We start from the raw sequence: 21,592 nt of genomic DNA, 5'->3' as shown, positions 1-21,592 counted from the left end.
TGCTAAAGGTCCTGGCAGGGGTACGGAAAGAATAGAGGCAGCTAATAATGAGCATATACATTCAGAAAGAAATAGGCCAAATTATGTGGCCCTTGCATTCCAGAATCTCTGTACAAATGTGAAGAATATAGAGAACAAACAAAAAGAGCTAGAAGTCATAATGCAGGAAGGTGAATATGCTTTTGTAGACACTAGTGAAATATGATGACTTTCTTCCTTTAGCCTTCTCCCCAAATAAGAACTGTTAAATGGATTTCATCAAAATGAGAATTAACACAAGGCAGGAGTGGCAACCAAAGATAAGGAAAGTAAAGATAAGGAAAGCAAAGGAAAGGAAAGATAAGGAAAACAAAGGAAAGCTGAAATAAGATCATAAGCACAGTTGTGACTTGACTTAATGACTGAGTTGCTGGTTTCAATTGGGGTTCTTAAACAAGGATTACTTGTAATAAGCTGTGACTAGATCAAAATAAATACAATAACAATTGAGCCAAAAGTTTCTGTTGCTAAACAACAGAAGAGCATTGCAGTGTTCTTCTCCCACTGAAGAGACTTAAGGCAGAACTGCAGTTTGTTTGCTGTACTTTGAAGCACAAAAACATGTGAAGTCATAAATAGAAATCAGTTGCCAAGCATCTGAATTTTGATCACGTGACCTTGGGGATGCTGCAACCGTTGTGTGAAAAACGGTCATGTCACTTTTTTTCAGTGCCATTGTAACTTCAAATTGTTACTAAAATGAATGGTTGTAAATGGAGAATTACCTGTAATTGTTCAGCCAATGGTCAGACTTCATGTAGAATATTGCATGTAATTCTGAACACTGCATTTTAGAAAGAATGTAATAACCATTATTTATATTAGACAATACTATTAAATATAATCAAGGGTTTGTCATAATTTTATTTGGTATCTATCTATCTATCTATCTATCTATCTATCTATCTATCTATCTATCTATCTATCTATCTATCTATCTAAAAGCCAAATACCACTCAATCATCATGAAATCTCCAGAACTGAAAAGCCTACAAACATGAAATTTGGCATGTATGTTCCTCTTGGCTTCTAGGTGATCGCTAAGAAAGGATTTTTCGAAATGACCATCAGACTAGTAGTATTTCATATGTAGCATTATATCCACATGCTCTGATGCTAAGGAGTTAGACGTTCTACTCCCCCTCCCCACCTGAAAAGAACTTTGTCCCAACTGCCAGTTGCCTCACATTCCGTTACCTCAGTTCAAACTGGAAGACATGCCATTCCTTCACTCAGGAGCTGTCTGGGGTTCCTTACAGTACTAAATGTCGCTACCTCACCAAAATGTCTGCGCCTTCCACCTATGGAACTGCTTCCGAACTCAAGGCAGCGGGAGAGATATTGGCTTATGAGTTTCAATCACCAACCACCACTGAGCCAACGGATTGTGAACCAGATTTTTCCTGCATAGTGTCCCAGCCCCAACTCACTTCTTACACTGACCTCCTCAGTTCAGATGAATCTGTTCCTTCTATTGTAACACCAGTTAAAGGGAAAAGAAGGGAAAAACACAGGAAAAGATTTACAGATGTGATTAGGAAAACACAAGTAAGAGAAGCTGCAAAAAAATATTGTCAAAGTCATCCCGAAGTCAATAGAGAGGCTGTTAAAAAGTATGTATCTAACAACCCCTACGTTAATCAGGCAGCTACAGCTAAACACAATGAAAAGATATCACAAATCAGATCAATGCCTTGGACTAATAAGTATGTCTGGTTTTAAACATGAACCTCAGATTTTGTTAGAGACTGTAAACTAAGTTTCTGTTACACATTAAGACATTATTGTAAGTCTAACTGTCAAGGTTCCAGAAAAACCTCCTCTGCATAAAAAAAACTAAGAAGCCATTGTCTTTCAGAGTTCTTTACTAGCATAAGGAAACTGGCACATGATGAGTGAAATTCCAAAACGGAACTTCCGGATTTTTCCCCCAGTTATACAAACCCCAAGAGTCCCAACCCCTTTGTTGGTCACATGGTCCAACGTCCTTCCACTTTATTCGAAACCTCTTCTTGCCTTCCTTCTGCAGATGTGAACACAATCCGACCTTGATCACTTGAAGAATGTTACCATACCCCTCAACCCCCCTTCTTCCCCTTTCCAGGCCTGACACTAACAACAATAAAATAGATGGGCTTAAGCCCTTTAATCCCACCAAGCTTTAACTGTCAGTTGATCAAGCCCGATCACATAGTTTCATAGCAAAGCACAGGTATCCAGCTAGTACATGATAAAGTTAGTGGTCCATTGGAGTATTGCTACATATGGAGAATATTCTATGCATTTTTCCTCTCTCTGGTTTTTGTGCAGTTTAGTTGCCAGGTTCCTACATTCAAAGACAAAACTAGAAACTACTTGTTTATTATATTCCAGGAAATGGTAACGAAAGAAAATAGTTGAAAGTTTTTGAGCAAGTAGGTGTTACATGGTATGAAGAATGCACAATGTACCAAGTCTGATCAGATGATGTTTCATATTCTTTTGCATCCCAAAACTGGAGACTTGAAACTCCTTTTATCTCCAGTATTCATAATATCTGTATTCTCTTTATTCTTCCTCTGTTGTTCAAATAAGTCTGTCAAATTAGGGTAGAATCTTCTAGCCACTATGGCCTGGCAGGAAAGTTTTATGGACATTGAATAATAATCCTGTTGGTTTCTACTAGGTGTGTTTGCTGGTGTCAGAACTGCATTAAGATTATTGTAGTTCAGGGATGCAAACCCCTGAGCTGGTTGGATCACACCAGGTTTAACAAGGGGTGGGGGAAAGTCGTGATATGTTAAGTGATGCTGCTGTGACAGTACAACTTCGACATCCCTGTCAACCCCTGGAGTTGACAAAGACCCCTGTCTTTGTCAACTCCAATCACCAAGCAAGAATTTTCACGGAGAAATGATAACAAATCTACTTTTTATCATTATGGAAACAAGCCAAAAATCTTTGGAACAGTATTTAATGGAACTCAAGAGTGAGCACAGTATAAAACAAGGGATGCCAGTGATCAGGAAGAACTCTCAGTAATATATTACACATGGAAATTTAGTTCCTTTTAAGTGAGGCTGCAGATTATCTGATATATTGATTGTGGTAGGATTGAGAAGAGATGAGAAATCTGCTTCTGTTTCATTTCTTTGGAAAATGCTGCTTGAACCTATTCAACTGGGAGACTTATCTATAAAATAACGATTAACAGAAATATTTAGGATTCAAACGGGACTCCTCCTTCGACCTAGGTTTTCCCAAGCTTTCTTCTTTTACTTCTGTCAACCTGAATCCATAAAGATTTAAAATGAAATGCTAGGCAAGCTGACTTGATCATTGTGTGTTTAGGAGCAACAATACACTTGAATCCTCCTGGAATGGTGGAACAGTGTGATAAATAGATTTTGACAGCTTATTCACTGCGCAGCTTTCTCCTTTTAATGAACAGTATGATTGTTTGTTTGCATTATATTGCATCTTTATGATACAATTTTTACACATATTCCTTATGATTAATATATTGAGACATTTAAGCTTTCATTAAAGATCTGCCTCATTCTTTATCTTTAAATTTAGAGGCCTCTTCCAGTTTGGTGGCCTCTTTCCTCTGGTCTTAATAGATGGGCAATCACATGCACAAGATGAGATAAGGAATAAATTCCTAGGATGGCATCTTCAAAGAAAGAGGTCAGAAACCCTAGCAAGAAAAAGGAAGATTCCAAAAAAAGCCATGTTAAATGTCAGATGTGATGGGAGCTGGAGAAAACCAAGACCTAGAACCAACAAAACTGGTGTTATGGTAAATCTACAATTGTAAATAGTTGGAACAAGCTGCCCAATATCAGGAATGCCATGGAGGAGAAATGGAAAAGGTAGCAGATATGGTTACAGGTTGACTCTGAACTTGTGAGGTATAGCCAGATCAACACTTCAGGGAACAGCATAGAAAAGGACTGTTTATTTATTCAAAAACTTATTCAGTTTTTTGGCTCTGCATACAATTGCAGCTTCCAGACTCACCTTGGGATGCTCTGATGAATGCCATGTAGTATATTCTGCCAGAAGGGTCACCTTCCCCCCCCCCGCCCATAACAAAGGGTTATCCACAGAAGACAAAGAAGAACTACTTCCTCCTCCTCCTCCTCCCTCCTCCTCCTCCTTCACCTTTGGCTCCTCCTACTCTTCTTCTTTGCCTTCTCCTTCTTGCTGCTGTTGCTCCTCTTCTTCCTCCTTTCTCCTCCCTTTATAATTTGCATATCCGTAAATGTTTATTGTAAGTTTGCCTTCAGTGCCATTATTATGACCCTTCCATTTCTCTATCTTTTTAGGGCCTTCTCAATGGTTTTTCCATCCCAGCAGAAAACATGACAGACGGCTGGGTGGATTGTCCCTCTTTGGGCCCTGGCTGGAAGCGTCGTGAAGTCTTGCGTAAAAGTGGAACAAGGAGTGGCCATTCAGACACTTACTATATAAGGTAATTCTATTTCGGATCATATTGGGAAAAGGATGCTGGTATCAGTTTCTTATCCCTAGTCAAAAGTGTTCAGTCGTTTCCAAAACATTTATTTGGAAACCTTTGAGGGTAAGAAGCATTCTGGAGTTTCATGGTTGCTCAATGTATTCAGGGCAACAATTGTCATCTGGTCTGTTTCCAAACATTTGTTTACTCCACATTCAATGAAATACTGTTGTCACTTGTTACTGTGAATTGTTGCTCTTGCTTGTTTTTTTCTACTACATCTAAGGTTGTCATATATGTGAGATTTCCAGAAATTCTGCAAGCACTTAATTGGAACGAACAGTATTGCGTCAGCAAACTTAAACTCCTTTATCTTTTTGATTTAGAATGTACTAGATTGCCTCTTGATAATTATTATTCTACCTTGCTTCCCTACTCTGTATGACAGATATGCTTACCTATAGAATTGTTGTAATGATTATTGAGAGATTGCATGTAAATATTCTACCGAAGTTCCATTATAATTATTATCTATATATATAAAACCGAAAACCACTCATGCGTTAATCACAAAATCTCCAGAACCGTAAAGCCTACAAACTTGAAATTTGCCATGTATGTTCCTCTTGGCTTCTAGGTGCTCACTAAGAAAGGATTTTTCAAAATGACCATCAGAACATTAGTATTTCCTATATTATTATTAACACGCTCTGATGCTAAGGAGTTTTCCAGTGTGTTGTCCGGGTGATCCATTAATGGGTTAATCCACTATCCAATCGTCCCTAACCCTAACCCTAACCCTAACCCTAACCCTAACCCTAACCTTAACCCTACCAACACACAGAAAAGCAACGTTCAGGTAAGTCAATGTCCCTTCTACTCCCCCTCCCCACCTCAAAAGAAATCTGTTCCAAATGCAAAACACAAGCAGAGGAGTTTCACTTTCAGTTTTACTTTCACAGCAGCAAGCAGCTTTACTACAGAACAGTTGAGCTAAGCCATGCCCAATCTCCTTCCTTCTCTTTGCTCACACAGCAAATATTGTTTGAGATTCCAAATACCCCTCAACTCTCTCATACACTGACAGGATTCTAGCCAGATGAATACCGATGGATGCTGCAAGCTGGGACATTCTACTCCTCCCCCTCTGTTCCAACTGCCAGTTGCATTCTATTAACACACTCTGATGCTACGGAGTTACACATTCTACATTATGTTTTAGGCTGCAAATGTCAATTTATCAAGCCTAAACACATAGTTTCGTAGTGAAACATGAGCGTCCAGCCAGTATGCCATATCTGCAGAAAACGCCAAGCATGTTAAAGACAAAAGGATAGCACAATTTTTTAAAGAGAATTTATTAAAGGATATAATTGCAGTAGTAAAGGTTAATGCAAACTAGAAGAAGAGTAGAAAAAAGTGTAAAAAGTATAAAGAAAAAGAAAAAAGTAAAGAATAGAAAGAAAAAAGAAAGAAAAGTAAGAAAAGTAAGAATATAGTGAAGAAGAAAATAACTGTATACAGAAGTCACTTCCAACTTTTATCTCAAGTATAAAAATCTATAAACAAATAAAGTTTTGTCTTGTCAGTTATGCTGTCAGCAATAGTTCATTAAATATTGCCAAAAATAACATGTCTACGTTAATTTTAATCAAATAAACGTTATATTTCTTCCTTTTATTTTTAACAATGGTACTCTTTTGTCCATTCAAAGTATTTCACAGAACTTGATTTACTTCAATTATTTTTCCTGAACATTCATTCCAGCTTTAACAAACCCTTTTTTGTAAATCCAGTGAATTATCCAGATCATTCACTTAGTTTTTTATAATTGGCTTTTGATTAAAAAAAAATCAACTGATTTCTTTTGTATGTCCAAACAAACATCTTTTCTCATGTCATTCACGTAGCCTTTCATTCTGTAGATCCCCTTTCACTGCTAACCTAATCATTGCCTTGTCAGGTAAAACTTTTTTCAAAACATCTTTTTGACATACAATAGTTTATCCATAGAACCTAACATAGTTTTTGACGTTGATATTAACTTCTGAGCCCATTTTTCAAAATTATCCTTCAGTATTTCCAGTATTATAATATTTTGCATCTTTCAGAAGCTGTTAATCAGGTTTATGTATTCTTAAAATCTTCTGTTCCCTCTTGTGTCCAAGCTTTTAAATTGTTTATCTTAGAAAAATTTCAAAATAAGTACACCTTCCCAGGAAAAGATTTATTTATTTATTTTAAAATAATAACAGAAAAGAAGAAACAAAACACAACGATAATCATCAGCATTCCCAAAGGAAAAATGCATAAGTGCTTTTAAAAGGGAAAAAATACAACAAAAAATAAAAAAGGAAACAAAATATAATGTATTGTTATAATGATAAATAGTTTTGATTTTATACATACTTAACCTAATGCAAATGCGCAAGCATGTATACATTTACTTCTAATGCACATTAAAGATTAAAAGGCAGATTCACTTGGTATTTTCAGACTTTAATCCAAAGATTTCTAATAGGTGAAAAATAGTTAATAAGCTATTTCTGAGTGTGATTAGAAAAAGAATTATGCAAACTTAGTCTCCTTTTAAAAGTGCTGACCCATGGTTTGAGCAAAATGAATATTCTCTCATCTCTCAGTGCTCAAAACCTGCCAGAGACCACTCTTGCAATCTCCTTGGCAGGAGCAACTCTCTGGAGCACTTTGGGTGATTTCTCATTCTCTATTGGCCTAGAGCAGAGGTCAGCAACCCGTGGCTCTGGAGCCTCATGTGGCTCTTTCATCCCTCTGCTGTGGCTCCCTGTTGCTGGTCAGCTCCACAATTGATAGGGCTTTTGCTTAGGACAGGTAGAGAAAAAAGGATGCCCGTGCTAGGAGGAGACTCTATGGTGGGGGGAAACCAGACTTCTGGTCAGCATAGGAAAAAGGACGCCGTGCTAGGAGGAGGCTGTAATGGGGGAACCGGAGTTCTGGTCGGCTCCAGAATTGAATGGGGGCTTCCAGTTAGGCCCTTTGTGGCTCTTGGAGTGTTTAAGGTTGCCAACCCCTGGCCTAGAGCAGGGGTGTCAAACTTGCCGCGTCACATTGCCATCATGTGACGTTTCACAATGTTTTTTTCCATTCATGGAGCTGGGGTGGGCGTGGCCTGTGCAATGACATATCCAGCCCGGAGGCTGCCAGTTTGACACTCCTGGCCTAGAGAGTTTCAAAGACCTGATCTACTCATCAGCTCTTTGTTGCTTACCACCGTCCATTTTTCATGGAGCCATCTTAAGTCTGCCATTTCTTCCTCTGGAAGTTCACATAGAACATAATTGAGAATATGTTAATTTACCTAATGATTAATTTATCCTGGTTCTTGGCATTCAGTTATACAGCCTAGGTACCAGCTTCTCCTACTAGAGAGTCAAAATGTTGGTTAAAAAAAATACCAACAAGAGAAATCAACTCTCTTTTACTTTTATGTCCATCATCACTACTGAGAAAAATATATAATGATAGATCCAAAGGGGAAATATTTACCCATTACGTTAAATTTATTTCGACTCCTGAACACTTTATGAACATTTCAAGCTCTCTAAGAAACAGTATGGGGATACCTTCTAACCTCTCAGTCTAATGTTTATCCATTGTACTTATTGATCTCCCATCCATGTATCAACCAACCCAAACAAGGTCAGCTAGATATAATTGGGTACGAAGACCAAGTAAGAGATTTCCAGCCAGCAATGGGCGGGGAGCAGAAGAGGTGGGCATAGAGAAAGAGTCTATAATTTTTTTTTTGGTGGGGGGGAGTTCCCTACTGTATCTCCTGTGCTCTTAAGCAACTAAAGATTCTTGAAGACTGTGAGGATAGGAGAAGTTTTTTGAAGATCAAATGAATTTTGAAAATAGGTTAAGTTAGCAGATGGTTCCTAGTATTATTTCTCTGGGAACAATAAGACAGAACTCTTGGTTATTGTTGCTAATATATTATGTGACCCACTCCCCATACAGCCTAAAATTACACATACTAACAAAGAACTTGGTTCATTTTTAGCCTCCACGCTGGTCTTGTAGTAGAATAAGGAGGCAAATGCAGAAAATGGAAATGTGATATAAGGTGGTGCTCTTATTGGTTTTATTTCATTGGTTTTTTTTCCCTGAAGGTTTCTAATAATAGCTTCACTTTTTCTCACAGCCCCAGAGGAGAGAAGATCCGCAGCAGAGTGGAGCTGTTGAGATTGCTGGGATGCTCACGGGATCTGACTGATTTTGATTACAGGAGGGGCATTTTTGTTGAGCCAAACACAGAGGTATTATTATAGGTAACACTGGCTGTGACAGCCTAATTGGTCGCTGTGAATTTGGTTCCGAGTCATATTGCAAAGGTTTTGTCTTGCTGCCACCTTCCAATTAACCCCAGGTTTTAAAAGTATTTTTTGTTATTGTTTGTTTTTCCAGAGTAGCTTTCTTGCTTTATGTTTATTTTGTTGATTCTTTATTTTATCCTCATAATTATTTTGTGAGACAATTTAATCTGAGATATGCAGATAATCCTCGATTTATTTGAACATTTGGACCAGAATTTCCATTGTAAGTAGTTTTTAAATGAATGGTTGTAAGTCGAGGACTACCTGTAGTAGTTGATCTGTGATTACTGGGGAGCTTTCTCCACTTGTACAAGATCCTTTTCTGTGAACAACTGTAATCCTTGTCTTCTTAAGGGGAAAATTGAGCCCAGATCGTGCTTAATTAGTTTTGTTGGAAAGTCTATAGTTGAGGTGATCCGTTGGCTGAAGGATGCACGGATTTCTATTTTATCTATTAGTTAACTTCCTAAACTAAGAATAAATAGATTATAATGCCTAGTAGCAGTACTAGTAGTGTATTAAGTTTAACTGTCTCCTCTGCCTCTTATCTCCTCTTGCAGCCTCTGCCCTCAGCACCTCTCTTACCTACTGAAGGAAGTCCTCAGAGGGTGAGTATATGCAGTCTTCACAAGCCAGAACATTGTGATATCTAGCTTGGCAGTTTGTTTGCCAACTGGCAAAATATGATAAGGCAGAAGAGGGGGAAAGTCATCAGCATGATTGGTTTACTCGTTTGGCTGAATAGGAATTAACTAGTGAGCAATTTGGAAAGCTATTTGATAAAGCCCCCAAAAAGTACATTCCAAACATGTCCTGTTCAGGTGGTGAATTAGCTGCATTCTCTGGATCATTAACAATTTTAGTAGCCTCCAATTCTCCATGGATATTAGACAGGTGGTCCTCGGCTTACAACAGTTCACTTAGTGACCGTTCAAAGTTACAACGGCACTGAAAAAAGGGACTTATGACCATTTTTCACACTTAACAACTGTTGCGGCCTCCCCATGGTCACGTGATTTATATTCGGATGCTTGGCAATGGACTCATATTTACGACAGTTGCAGTGTCCCAGGGTCACGTGATCCCCTTTGCGACCTTCTGACAAGCAAAGTCAATGGGAAAACCAGATTCATTTAGCAACCGTGTTGCTAATTTAACAGCTGCAGTGATTTGCTTAAGAAATATGGCAAGAAAGGTCGTAAAATTTGCTTAACAAATTTCTCACTTAGCAACATAAATTTTGGGCTCAATTGTGGTTGTAAGTTGAGGACTACCTGTATTAGCCAGAGAAGAACCATAACCAGGAATATTAGCTGTATATGCAGGCTTACATTCTTGCAAGTCTGAAAGTACTCCTCCCATGCTTCACTTTCACTCTCCCAAAAACTAGGGAAGATTCTTTCTGAAATGCTTTCACCACTCTTCCTCCTTCCAACTCAAATTTTGGTTTATCAGGCCATTGCCCAGGCCATGGGTGTCAAACTTGCAGCGTCACGTTGCTGTCATGTGATGTGATGTATATCACGATGTTTTTTCCCCTTCACAGAGCTAGGGTGGGCCTGGCCTGCACGTGATGCATCTGGCCTGCGGGCTGCCAGTTTGACCCTTCAGGTCTAGGCTGTGGTTCTTTCTCCTATCTCCCAAGGTCATTCCCACCTACTGTTACAAATGGAAATCCACGTGATTAAAACTACCATAAGGATAATTGTTTTCCACTTTTTTCATCCAAAGGGAAGATTCTAATCCATGGTTTTTCAAGTTGTATCCTACAATGTTTTGTTTTAGTGTTTGAATGAGAAAGTACTGAACAGGTGCCCTTTGCCTGGGTGAAGCAATGTAAAAGCAAATGGACTGTAGAAATCATGGATTGGCTTGTACAGTTGATTAATTTCCCTGGTTTTTCACGGATGGAAGGGTTTGGTTACTAATTGATATATATAGGAATCCTGTCTTTTTGGTTCAGAAATGGCACTTGAGTGAAACGTGAAGTATGGATCTTATATAGCCATTAAACTTGAAGTAAGCTTTTACTTGCAGACAAGAGTCTATCTCTCATAGGGCTGAGACCACATTCTGTTTCTTTCTCCAACAGGTCAAAAAGAGTAGCAAAAAGCACCTACTGCATCTGACAGAAACCACCAAGAAACCACCTCATTTGCAGGTGTTTCTAGAGCCTCAGCTTTCTCCAGGACAGGGGCTTCTGGACCAGAAACCTCCAGAGCCGGAATTAGAGTTTCTGGGAGAGAACCAAGTCAATATGCAGAGTCAACAGTCAGAACTTCCTGTTACTCTGGATCAACAGGCGCCAAAGCCACGCAAACAACATTATCAGCAGCCTCTTCCAGCCATTCCCTCGCCAGGAAAAATAGAAGACGTGACATTGCAGGAGAGCAATCCAAAAGAAGCTATGGCGTGAGCAGTTCCCTTGTCCCATTATTAGCAGATCGTTGCCGGTTGATTGTATTTTTTTCCCTTAAATTTACACACACACAAATTATAAATTCAGATACAAATTTTGATGGAGTGAGCTGTTGCTCTCTTCCAAAATCTGATCATGTGACTCCATTCTAGCTAAGCCATTTACTAGCCAAATGGGAAACTCAAGTTTCTGAAATACATTATCAAACTTCCCTGGAATAAATCTTTCTTGGGTTTTAAATGTACGGTATCTTTAAACCATATTCTAAGGCAAAGAGGTCTCCTTCTCTGTTTTACCAAAAGAGAACTCTGTTGCAGGTTAAAACCGATTTAAACACTTACAAAATCATATTAGGAAAGCCAATAATTTGATCAGAACTGACATTTCTACATCAGAGCATAAAATTAAATTACCAAATTAAAATTATTAAATTAAATTTCCAAATTACCAAATTAAATTTCTTACCAAGTTTATATGAAGTAAAGGTAGCGTTTGGGTTACCACACTTAGGATTGGAATTTCCATCGTTCAGCAATGAAGTCATAAAGCACAGTGTCACGTGACTACATCACTTGGTAACAGCAGTCATTTATTTATTTATTTATTTATAATTGAATTTGTATACTGCCCTTCTCCCGAAGGACTCAGGGCGGTTAACAGCCAGTTTAAAAAGCACAATAAATACAAATTAAAAACACAATAAAATTAATATAATTTGTGGCCGAAATACTAAAAAACTAACAATAATAATAAAACTAAAATCCCAAATTAAAACTACTTTTTTAGGCTAGCCCTGCTCGATGGAATAAAAGAGTCTTCAGCTCATGGCGGAAGGTCCGAAGGTCGGGGAGTTGGCGAAGCCCCGGAGGCAACTCATTCCAGAGGGCAGGAGCCCTCACAGAGAAGGCCCTCCCACTGGGGGCCGCCAATTGACATTGTTTAACTGACGGTACCCCGAGGAGGCCCTCCCTGTGAGAGCGCACAGGTCGATGGGAGGCTGTTGGTGGCAGTAGGCGGTCCCGTAAATAACCCGATCCTAAGCCATGGAGCGCTTTAAAGGTGGTAACCAACACCTTGAATTGCACCCGAAAGACCACCGGAAGCCAGTGAAGTCCGCGCAGGAGAGGTGTTACATGGGAGCCACGAGGTGCTCCCTCTATCACCCATGCGGCCGCATTCTGGACCAGTTGGAGCTTCCGGGTGTTCTTCAAGGGGAGCCCCATGTAGAGAGCATTGCAGTAGTCCAGGCTAGATCTAACAAGGGCATGGGTGACTGTGCAAAGGGAAACCCGGTCTAGAAAGGGACGCAACTGGCGAATCAGGTGAACCTGATAAAAAGCCCCCCTGGTGACGGCCGTCAAATGGTCTAGAGACAGCCGTGCATCCAGGAGGACGCCTAAATTGCGAACCCTCTCCCTGGGGGCCGACGGCTCGCCCCAACAGTCAGCAATGGAGTAAGCTGGCTGTACCAGGAAGCCGGCATCCACAGCCACTCGGTCTTGGAGGTTGAGCGAAGCCTGTTGTTCCCCATCCAGACGCGTACGGCTTCCAGACACCAGGACATCACTTTGATGGCCTCGTTGGGGTGGTCTGGGGTGGAAATGTACAGCTGGGTGTCATCAGCGTACAGGTGACGTCGCACCCCAAAACCACTGATGATCTCACCCAGCGGCTTCATATAGATGTTGAACAGAAGAGGTGAAAGGACCGACCCCTGTGGCATCCCACATAGGCGCCACGGAGTCGACCTCTGCCCCCCTGCTAACACCGTCTGCGACCGGTCGGAGAGAGGAGGAGAACCACCGATAAACGGTGCCCCCCATTCCCAGCCCCCCGAGCCGCCGCAGCAAGATACCATGGTCGATGGTATCGAAGGCCACTGAGAGATCTAATAGGACTAGGACAGAGGAACAACCTCTGTCCTGAGCCCTCCAGAGATCATCAACCAACGCGACCAAGGCCGTCTCCGTGCTGCAACAGGGCCGGAAGCCGGACTGGAACAGGTCTAGCTAGACAGTTTCATCCAGGTACTGGGGGAACTGTTGTGCGACCACATTCTGTTTCTTTCTCCAACAGGTCAAAAGAGTAGCAAAAAGCACCTACTGCATCTGACAGAAACCACCAAGAAACCACCTCATTTGCAGGTGTTTCTAGAGCCTCAGCTTTCTCCAGGACAGGGGCTTCTGGACCAGAAACCTCCAGAGCCGGAATTAGAGTTTCTGGGAGAGAACCAAGTCAATATGCAGAGTCAACAGTCAGAACTTCCTGTTACTCTGGATCAACAGGCGCCAAAGCCACGCAAACAACATTATCAGCAGCCTCTTCCAGCCATTCCCTCGCCAGGAAAAATAGAAGACGTGACATTGCAGGAGAGCAATCCAAAAGAAGCTATGGCGTGAGCAGTTCCCTTGTCCCATTATTAGCAGATCGTTGCCGGTTGATTGTATTTTTTTCCCTTAAATTTACACACACACAAATTATAAATTCAGATACAAATTTTGATGGAGTGAGCTGTTGCTCTCTTCCAAAATCTGATCATGTGACTCCATTCTAGCTAAGCCATTTACTAGCCAAATGGGAAACTCAAGTTTCTGAAATACATTATCAAACTTCCCTGGAATAAATCTTTCTTGGGTTTTAAATGTACGGTATCTTTAAACCATATTCTAAGGCAAAGAGGTCTCCTTCTCTGTTTTACCAAAAGAGAACTCTGTTGCAGGTTAAAACCGATTTAAACACTTACAAAATCATATTAGGAAAGCCAATAATTTGATCAGAACTGACATTTCTACATCAGAGCATAAAATTAAATTACCAAATTAAAATTATTAAATTAAATTTCCAAATTACCAAATTAAATTTCTTACCAAGTTTATATGAAGTAAAGGTAGCGTTTGGGTTACCACACTTAGGATTGGAATTTCCATCGTTCAGCAATGAAGTCATAAAGCACAGTGTCACGTGACTACATCACTTGGTAACAGCAGTCATTTATTTATTTATTTATTTATAATTGAATTTGTATACTGCCCTTCTCCCGAAGGACTCAGGGCGGTTAACAGCCAGTTTAAAAAGCACAATAAATACAAATTAAAAACACAATAAAATTAATATAATTTGTGGCCGAAATACTAAAAAACTAACAATAATAATAAAACTAAAATCCCAAATTAAAACTACTTTTTTAGGCTAGCCCTGCTCGATGGAATAAAAGAGTCTTCAGCTCATGGCGGAAGGTCCGAAGGTCGGGGAGTTGGCGAAGCCCCGGAGGCAACTCATTCCAGAGGGCAGGAGCCCTCACAGAGAAGGCCCTCCCACTGGGGGCCGCCAATTGACATTGTTTAACTGACGGTACCCCGAGGAGGCCCTCCCTGTGAGAGCGCACAGGTCGATGGGAGGCTGTTGGTGGCAGTAGGCGGTCCCGTAAATAACCCGATCCTAAGCCATGGAGCGCTTTAAAGGTGGTAACCAACACCTTGAATTGCACCCGAAAGACCACCGGAAGCCAGTGAAGTCCGCGCAGGAGAGGTGTTACATGGGAGCCACGAGGTGCTCCCTCTATCACCCATGCGGCCGCATTCTGGACCAGTTGGAGCTTCCGGGTGTTCTTCAAGGGGAGCCCCATGTAGAGAGCATTGCAGTAGTCCAGGCTAGATCTAACAAGGGCATGGGTGACTGTGCAAAGGGAAACCCGGTCTAGAAAGGGACGCAACTGGCGAATCAGGTGAACCTGATAAAAAGCCCCCCTGGTGACGGCCGTCAAATGGTCTAGAGACAGCCGTGCATCCAGGAGGACGCCTAAATTGCGAACCCTCTCCGTAGGGGCCGACGACTCGCCCCCAACAGTCAGCAATGGAGTAAGCTGGCTGTACCAGGAAGCCGGCATCCACAGCCACTCGGTCTTGGAGGGGTTGAGCCGAAGCCTGTTGTTCCCCATCCAGACGCGTACGGCTTCCAGACACCAGGACATCACTTTGATGGCCTCGTTGGGGTGGTCTGGGGTGGAAATGTACAGCTGGGTGTCATCAGCGTACAGGTGACGTCGCACCCCAAAACCACTGATGATCTCACCCAGCGGCTTCATATAGATGTTGAACAGAAGAGGTGAAAGGACCGACCCCTGTGGCATCCCACATAGGCGCCACGGAGTCGACCTCTGCCCCCCTGCTAACACCGTCTGCGACCGGTCGGAGAGAGGAGGAGAACCACCGATAAACGGTGCCCCCCATTCCCAGCCCCCCGAGCCGCCGCAGCAAGATACCATGGTCGATGGTATCGAAGGCCACTGAGAGATCTAATAGGACTAGGACAGAGGAACAACCTCTGTCCTGAGCCCTCCAGAGATCATCAACCAACGCGACCAAGGCCGTCTCCGTGCTGCAACAGGGCCGGAAGCCGGACTGGAACAGGTCTAGCTAGACAGTTTCATCCAGGTACTGGGGGAACTGTTGTGCGACCACACTCTCAACAACCTTCGCCACGAAACGAAGGTTGGAGACAGGACGATAATTTGCCAAAATGGCTGGATCCAGGGAAGGCTTCTTGAGGAGGGGCCTCACCACCGCCTCTTTCAAGGCGGCAGGGAAGACACCCTCCGTCAAAGAAGCATTAACGATTCCCTGAAGCCAGCCGCGTGTAACCTCCTGGATGGCCAGTACCAGCCAGGAGGGACACGGATAATAAACATGTGGTCGCATTCAGCCTCCCCAGTATCCTGTCCATGTCCTCGGGAGTCACAGAATCGAACTCATCCCAGATGGAAACATCAAGACCAGCCTCCACCATCCCGCCCGACCCTACCCAATCTGTGTCCAACCCATCTCGAATCTGAGCGATTTTATCTTGCAGATACTGTACAAACTCCTCAGCTCGTCCCTGTAAGGGGTCTTCCAACGCCCCCTGATGAAGAAGGGAGCGGGTCACCCCGAACAGGGCAGCTGGGCGATCTGCTGATGCAATGAGGGTGGAAAAATACTCCCGTTTTGCCACCTTCATCGCCACCAGATAGGTCTGAATTTGAAACCGCACTAGTGTTTGGTCAGATTCGGAGCGGGTGGCCCTCTCAGTTGCCATTGTGGCCTCAGGACCATGCAATTTAGGAAGATACCCTCCATCCTAAGCTAAGCCATGTTCCCCTGACCTGGAGATCTTCAGTGAATTGTGCTGTTTAGCCAGTAATAGCTAGATAATTATGACAAATCAAATCAAATATTGGATAAAAATGTTGCCAAGTTAATCATTGGCATTATATCAGGCGTCCCCAACCTTTCGGACCTCAAGGACCACTAAATTCATAATTTTAAATCCCATGAACCACTAGTATGATCTGCTTAATGACCGGCTAGGTAGGTGTGGCCAGGTGGTCATGTGACTGGGTGAGCATGACCAACTTGATGTCACTCACATTGAAGGGTGCCTCGCCGGGCTCTACTCGCCCCTCCCCTCCTACCCACTCCTCCCCTGCCTGCCCAGGCTCTTTAGGGCCCCAACAGAAAGCAGTTGTTGGAGCTAAGCAGCCACCATGAGAAAGAGTTGACAAAACAGCTGGCTCAGTTCAAATTGGATCTGACCGAGAAGGAGGCTCAACAGAAGCACCTCACTGAGGACTAGGAGCATAGGCTTTCCAAGCAGAGGGAAGACCTGCAGGAGTGCAAGGCCAGGTACCAGTGCCTGGAGGCTCAGCCAGCTGAGATGGTCAGCCAGTTCCAGGCCATGGTGCAGTCCCACTGGAATAAGGTCCTCCGGCTCTGTGCCACCAGCAGCACTTCCCTCCAGCCTTCGCCCAAATCCCTGCACCAGGAGGCTGAAGCAGACTCCAACCCACACCAAAAGACCCTGAAGGGGGAGACTCTGAAGCAACACATCCGTTCATTGCACGTATCCAGCCCAGGGGCCGTAGTTTGAGGACCCCTGATTTAGTGCAATATAAAAAATGCAAATAATTTTTCTGGGGACCACCAAAATTTTCTCACGGACCACCAGTGGTCCATGGACCACCAGTTGGTGACCACTGCATTATATGATTGCCCTGTTATTACTGTTCCTGATAATACAGCCGCATATAGTTATGTAGTGGAAATCCTTGGAGAGCAGTTTTGAAAATCTCTTGGAATGATAAAGCCCGTTGCAATAAGCAACAAAGAAAGAATTACGATGTGGGTGAAAAGGAATGATCCTGTCCATCTCTTCTTCCAGGTGCTGTGCCAGCTGTCGGGGACAGTTCCCAGAAGTAATGCTACCATCTCAGAGGCGTTGTCGGTGGCTCTGCCCAGACTGCAGAGGTTGGTATTTCAACTGATGAGATACAAGGGCTGACCATCTCAGCCGGCTGAGCCTCCAGGCACTGGTACCTGGCCTTGCACTCCTGCAGGTCTTCCCAACAGAGTGAATTACCAAAGATGCTCTGGGTTGGACTTCAAGTATGCAAGTCCAATGGAATTCCTCCCGAGGGGTTTGAGCCTCTTGGTTTGAAGGAAGAGAACAGGGTTTTCAAAACCTATCAATTTGGCCTGCTTGTCAAGCCATCAGAATAATTAAATGTCAGTAGGAATGATAAATTTTCTTTCTTTCTTTCTTTCTTTCTTTCTTTCTTTCTTTCTTTCTTTCTTTCTTTCCTTCCTTCCTTCCTTCCTTCCTTCCTTCCTTCCTTCCTTCCTTCCTTCCTTCCTTCCTTCCTTCCTTCCTTCCTTCCTTCCTTCCTTCCTTCCTTCCTTCCTTCCTTCCATAAAGTATTGCTAGCTTTATATTTGAAGGCAAGGTATGAATCTGCAAGGCCTTTTTTTTGACCAGAAGGTTCCAGTGCATAAGTTTGCCAGAGTATTCATCTCCTTTGCTTTCTCTATCTGAACTTTCTGTAAGTCTGTTTCAGAGATAACAATTCTGTCAGTCAGAAAGACTGCTGGAAACCTTCCTTTGTTTTTTTCTAATCCAAATATTTACTCATCTTCTGTTCTGCCTGCGAAGCAGGGCAATCTGTCAGATGTCTGATTCACTTATTATTGTGCCTAGTAACCTTCTGATTGATTGACTTCTTTCCTACACTGCTGAATTTGTTAGTAGACACTAAGACAATGTTTTTGTGTGCCAGTTTTATTTATTTGCTTGTTTTGCCTCTTTCAGCTCAGAGAAGAGCTTTTAACAGGGAGCAAAGATATTTCAAGGTAAGATCTAAGACAGGGGTTCCCAACTCCTGGGCTATGGCCCACTATTGGGCCTCGAGCACTTTGGAACTGGGTTGCAGAAGTGGTGGGTGAATGTGTGCACGCAACCCCACTTGCGTGAGCAGTGCACAAACATGGGCAAGCATGCGCGCGTGCTTGTTACGTGCGCAAATGGAGCTGTGCATGTGCACATGCTTGCCCATCACTCACGTGGAACCATCCGCTTCCCCCTCCCCCCACCAGCGAGTCTGCAAAGCTGGAAAGGTTGGGGAACTCTGATCTAAGGCACAGTCCCACTTTCTGTTTTATTTAGAAAGTGTATTGAAGTATGTGAGTATAAAAGGTACTGTGCTTAGTTATAAGTGTGTACCGTATAAAAATGCTACTGCGACGTAAGATACAAGTATGCATGTTATTATTTGCATTTTTATGATTGCACCTCTGTGTTTGCTATCTGCTTTGCAACTGATGAAAGAGCACTTTTACCGCAGATAAAGAGAAGGATAGAGCTGGTAAATGGAAGAGCTGAAAAGCTATGATTCCATCTCAAATTTGAAAATTTGTTTGTTTGTAATTGAAACACAACTTGGCTGTATACTGGAATATATTAGAAGAGGCTTTCCTAATGAGAGAGTCTTAAATGGTTTTGCTCTTCATTTCTTATAATCTGTAACCAGCATGTCGAGCTCAACTAGAAGGTGCCCTGTTTTGGATTTGGAATACAGGTAGTCCTTGACTTACGACCACAACTAACCCCAAAATTTATGTTGCTAAGTGAGACATTTATTGAGTTTTGCCCCATTTTACAACCTTTGTCGCCACAATTGTTAAGTGAATCATTGCAGTCGTTCAGTTAGTAACACAGTTGTTAAGTGAATCTGGCTTCCCCATTGGCTTTGCTTGTCAAAAGGTCACAAAAGGTGATCGCATGACCCCGGAACACTGAAAACGTCATAAATATGAACCAGTTGTCAAGGACCCAAATTTTGATCACATGAAGTGTGAAAAATTTGTAAGTGTGAAAAACAATCACAAATCACATTTTTCAGTGCCATTGTAACTTTGAACAGTCACAAGATTTAACAGTTATAAGTCAAGGACTGCCTGTATTAGAGTATTGCAGAGGAACAGAAGCATGTACTTTATCGATAGCCACAGGGCTGAAGACTGAATTTTAAGATGAAAAGATTGTTTGCCTCTTGGAGGAAGAAAGCTCCTAGGACCATGACAGAATATAAGATAGAGCTATAAAACAAAATAGTCTATCTGGCATGTTGTGCATTATGGTTGCTCCCGTCTCCAGCCAAAAGTAGTGTGTTTTGCAGAGAATCTTGGCCCAAGATGGTAGATGGGTTAATGACAACTATTATGGTTGAAAAGAAAAAAATGTGGATAATTGATGTGGCAATACTAGTACAATAGAAAACTTAAAATTGGAGAAGATCACCAAGTATCAAGTTCTGAAAATCAAAATTGAAAGATCAGTTGTGGTGGTCCCAATGATTATTATCATACTGGGTGCCATACCAAAAAACTTTGGCCAGCACTTAGAAAATCATATATATCGACAAAATTTCCATCTGTCAGTTATAAAAGGCTATACAGCTTGGATCCGCGCATAGATTATGCTGATACATTACAACATCCTAGGTTCTTGGGGATAACTTGATGCCGATAAAGGCCAGTATCAGTTGAAGACCTGACAACTGTGCCTTAACATTTTTGTGTATATAGTAATAATCTATTAAATTTACATGCCACCTATCTCGTAGTGACACTGAGTAGTTCACAGTAGTTAAAAACACCTGGTGTCTTTATGGCTTCTTTTGTTTGGCAGTTTGACAAATTGCAGTTAAAGGCTTGATGTGAACATCCAGTGTGATGCTTTTGATGCGGTCAGCCAGATAGGTGAAGTGTGATGCTTTTGAGGTGATGGGGCCACTGAGGTGATTGCTTTCCCTAGAACCTTGTTTATCCCTACCCCTCTGCCCTTGCAGCAAATTGGCTGTGGTGTGTGCCAGGCCTGCCAGATGTCTCAGGACTGCGGCATCTGCAGTGTATGTGTTCTGCGAGCCCAAAGCCCCAAGTTCCGCATTGACATCAAATGCTTGCTGCGCCGATGCTTGAAGATTGTCAAAAAGGTACCATAGGCTGCTTCCTGCTTTTCCTTCCCTTCCCTGCCTTTTTCCATGGTTTGTGCTTTTCCTTGTTTTCTGCTGATTCTTTCCAGCTTCACATAGGCTTACACATGGTCTTAAGCTTTAACAGTTACCTCTCCTCCACTCTCATTCTGGTTTGCAGGGCCTTGATTGTGGCATGTGTCAGGCCTGCAAGATAACTGAGGACTGTGGGACCTGTGCAATCTGTTTGCGGAGGCAAAGACCTGGCATGAAACGTCAGTGGAAATGTCTCAAGCGCCGTTGTCTCGAACGCAAGGTGTGTGCTTGATCCAACTAGTTTTGAACTTCTTTAAAGGGAGTGGTTGAAATCGCAATAGTACTTAGACTTCTATACCGCTTCATAGTGCTTTGCAGCCCTCTCTAAGTGGTTTACATAGTCAGCCTATTTCCCCCAACAGTCTGGCCCCTCATTTTACCAACCTCGGAAGGATGGAAGGCTGAGTCAACCTTGAGCCGGTCAGGACCAAACTCCAGGCAGCAAGCTGAATTAGCCTGCAATATTGCATTTTAACCACTGAGCCACCACTGAGCTTCTAGAATGGATATAAAAGAGAGAGAAAGCAGCATCAGCCTATTTCATTTAGGGAGAAGTCCTTTGCAAACTGAAATAAAAAAAAAATATCTCAGGATATGACTAAAGGCATATCTTAGAGAAAAGTTTCAACCTTTGTACTTCTAATGGACCATAGAGGCTTGGCTTAAAGCAAGAAAGCCGAATGGGAAGGACATATTTGATGTTTAGTTCTTGTTATGCAGGAGTCCTAGGTCTGGCCTGGCACGAACAAAGAGTCCAGTTCTTTCTGAGTCACATGATTATTCAGATCCCCAAATGATTTATTCAGCATGCCTTTATAGTTTACTTGAGTATACAAAGAGGAAATACAGTCGTTTGCATGAAAGTAGATAAAAAAAAAGTTGCTACATTGTGCCCTATCTGGTTTCCTGTCATTCCCTGAGCTACGGACAAGTAAATGTTATTACAACTCATTTATTCTCTT

General features: G+C 42.2%; 1 protein-coding gene across 1 annotated transcript in view; it reads left to right on the top strand.

Moving 5' to 3' along the window:
* The window catches only part of MBD1 (methyl-CpG binding domain protein 1), an 82,152-nt gene that overhangs the window by 19,571 nt on the left and 40,989 nt on the right, over window positions 1-21,592 (top strand). The window contains exons 2-9 of the mRNA XM_058173439.1: window positions 4,350-4,495; window positions 8,664-8,778; window positions 9,396-9,443; window positions 10,928-11,247; window positions 17,450-17,535; window positions 18,374-18,414; window positions 20,412-20,555; window positions 20,716-20,850. Coding sequence (XP_058029422.1) covers window positions 4,350-4,495; window positions 8,664-8,778; window positions 9,396-9,443; window positions 10,928-11,247; window positions 17,450-17,535; window positions 18,374-18,414; window positions 20,412-20,555; window positions 20,716-20,850 — 1,035 coding nt within the window. The remainder of the gene's footprint in view (window positions 1-4,349; window positions 4,496-8,663; window positions 8,779-9,395; window positions 9,444-10,927; window positions 11,248-17,449; window positions 17,536-18,373; window positions 18,415-20,411; window positions 20,556-20,715; window positions 20,851-21,592) is intronic.

This window comes from Ahaetulla prasina, chromosome 2, assembly GCF_028640845.1.
Source record: "Ahaetulla prasina isolate Xishuangbanna chromosome 2, ASM2864084v1, whole genome shotgun sequence".
NCBI classification, from domain to species: Eukaryota; Metazoa; Chordata; class Lepidosauria; order Squamata; family Colubridae; genus Ahaetulla; species Ahaetulla prasina.
Note: the sequence above shows the minus strand (reverse complement) of the source record. Positions and strands in the feature narration are given on the sequence as shown.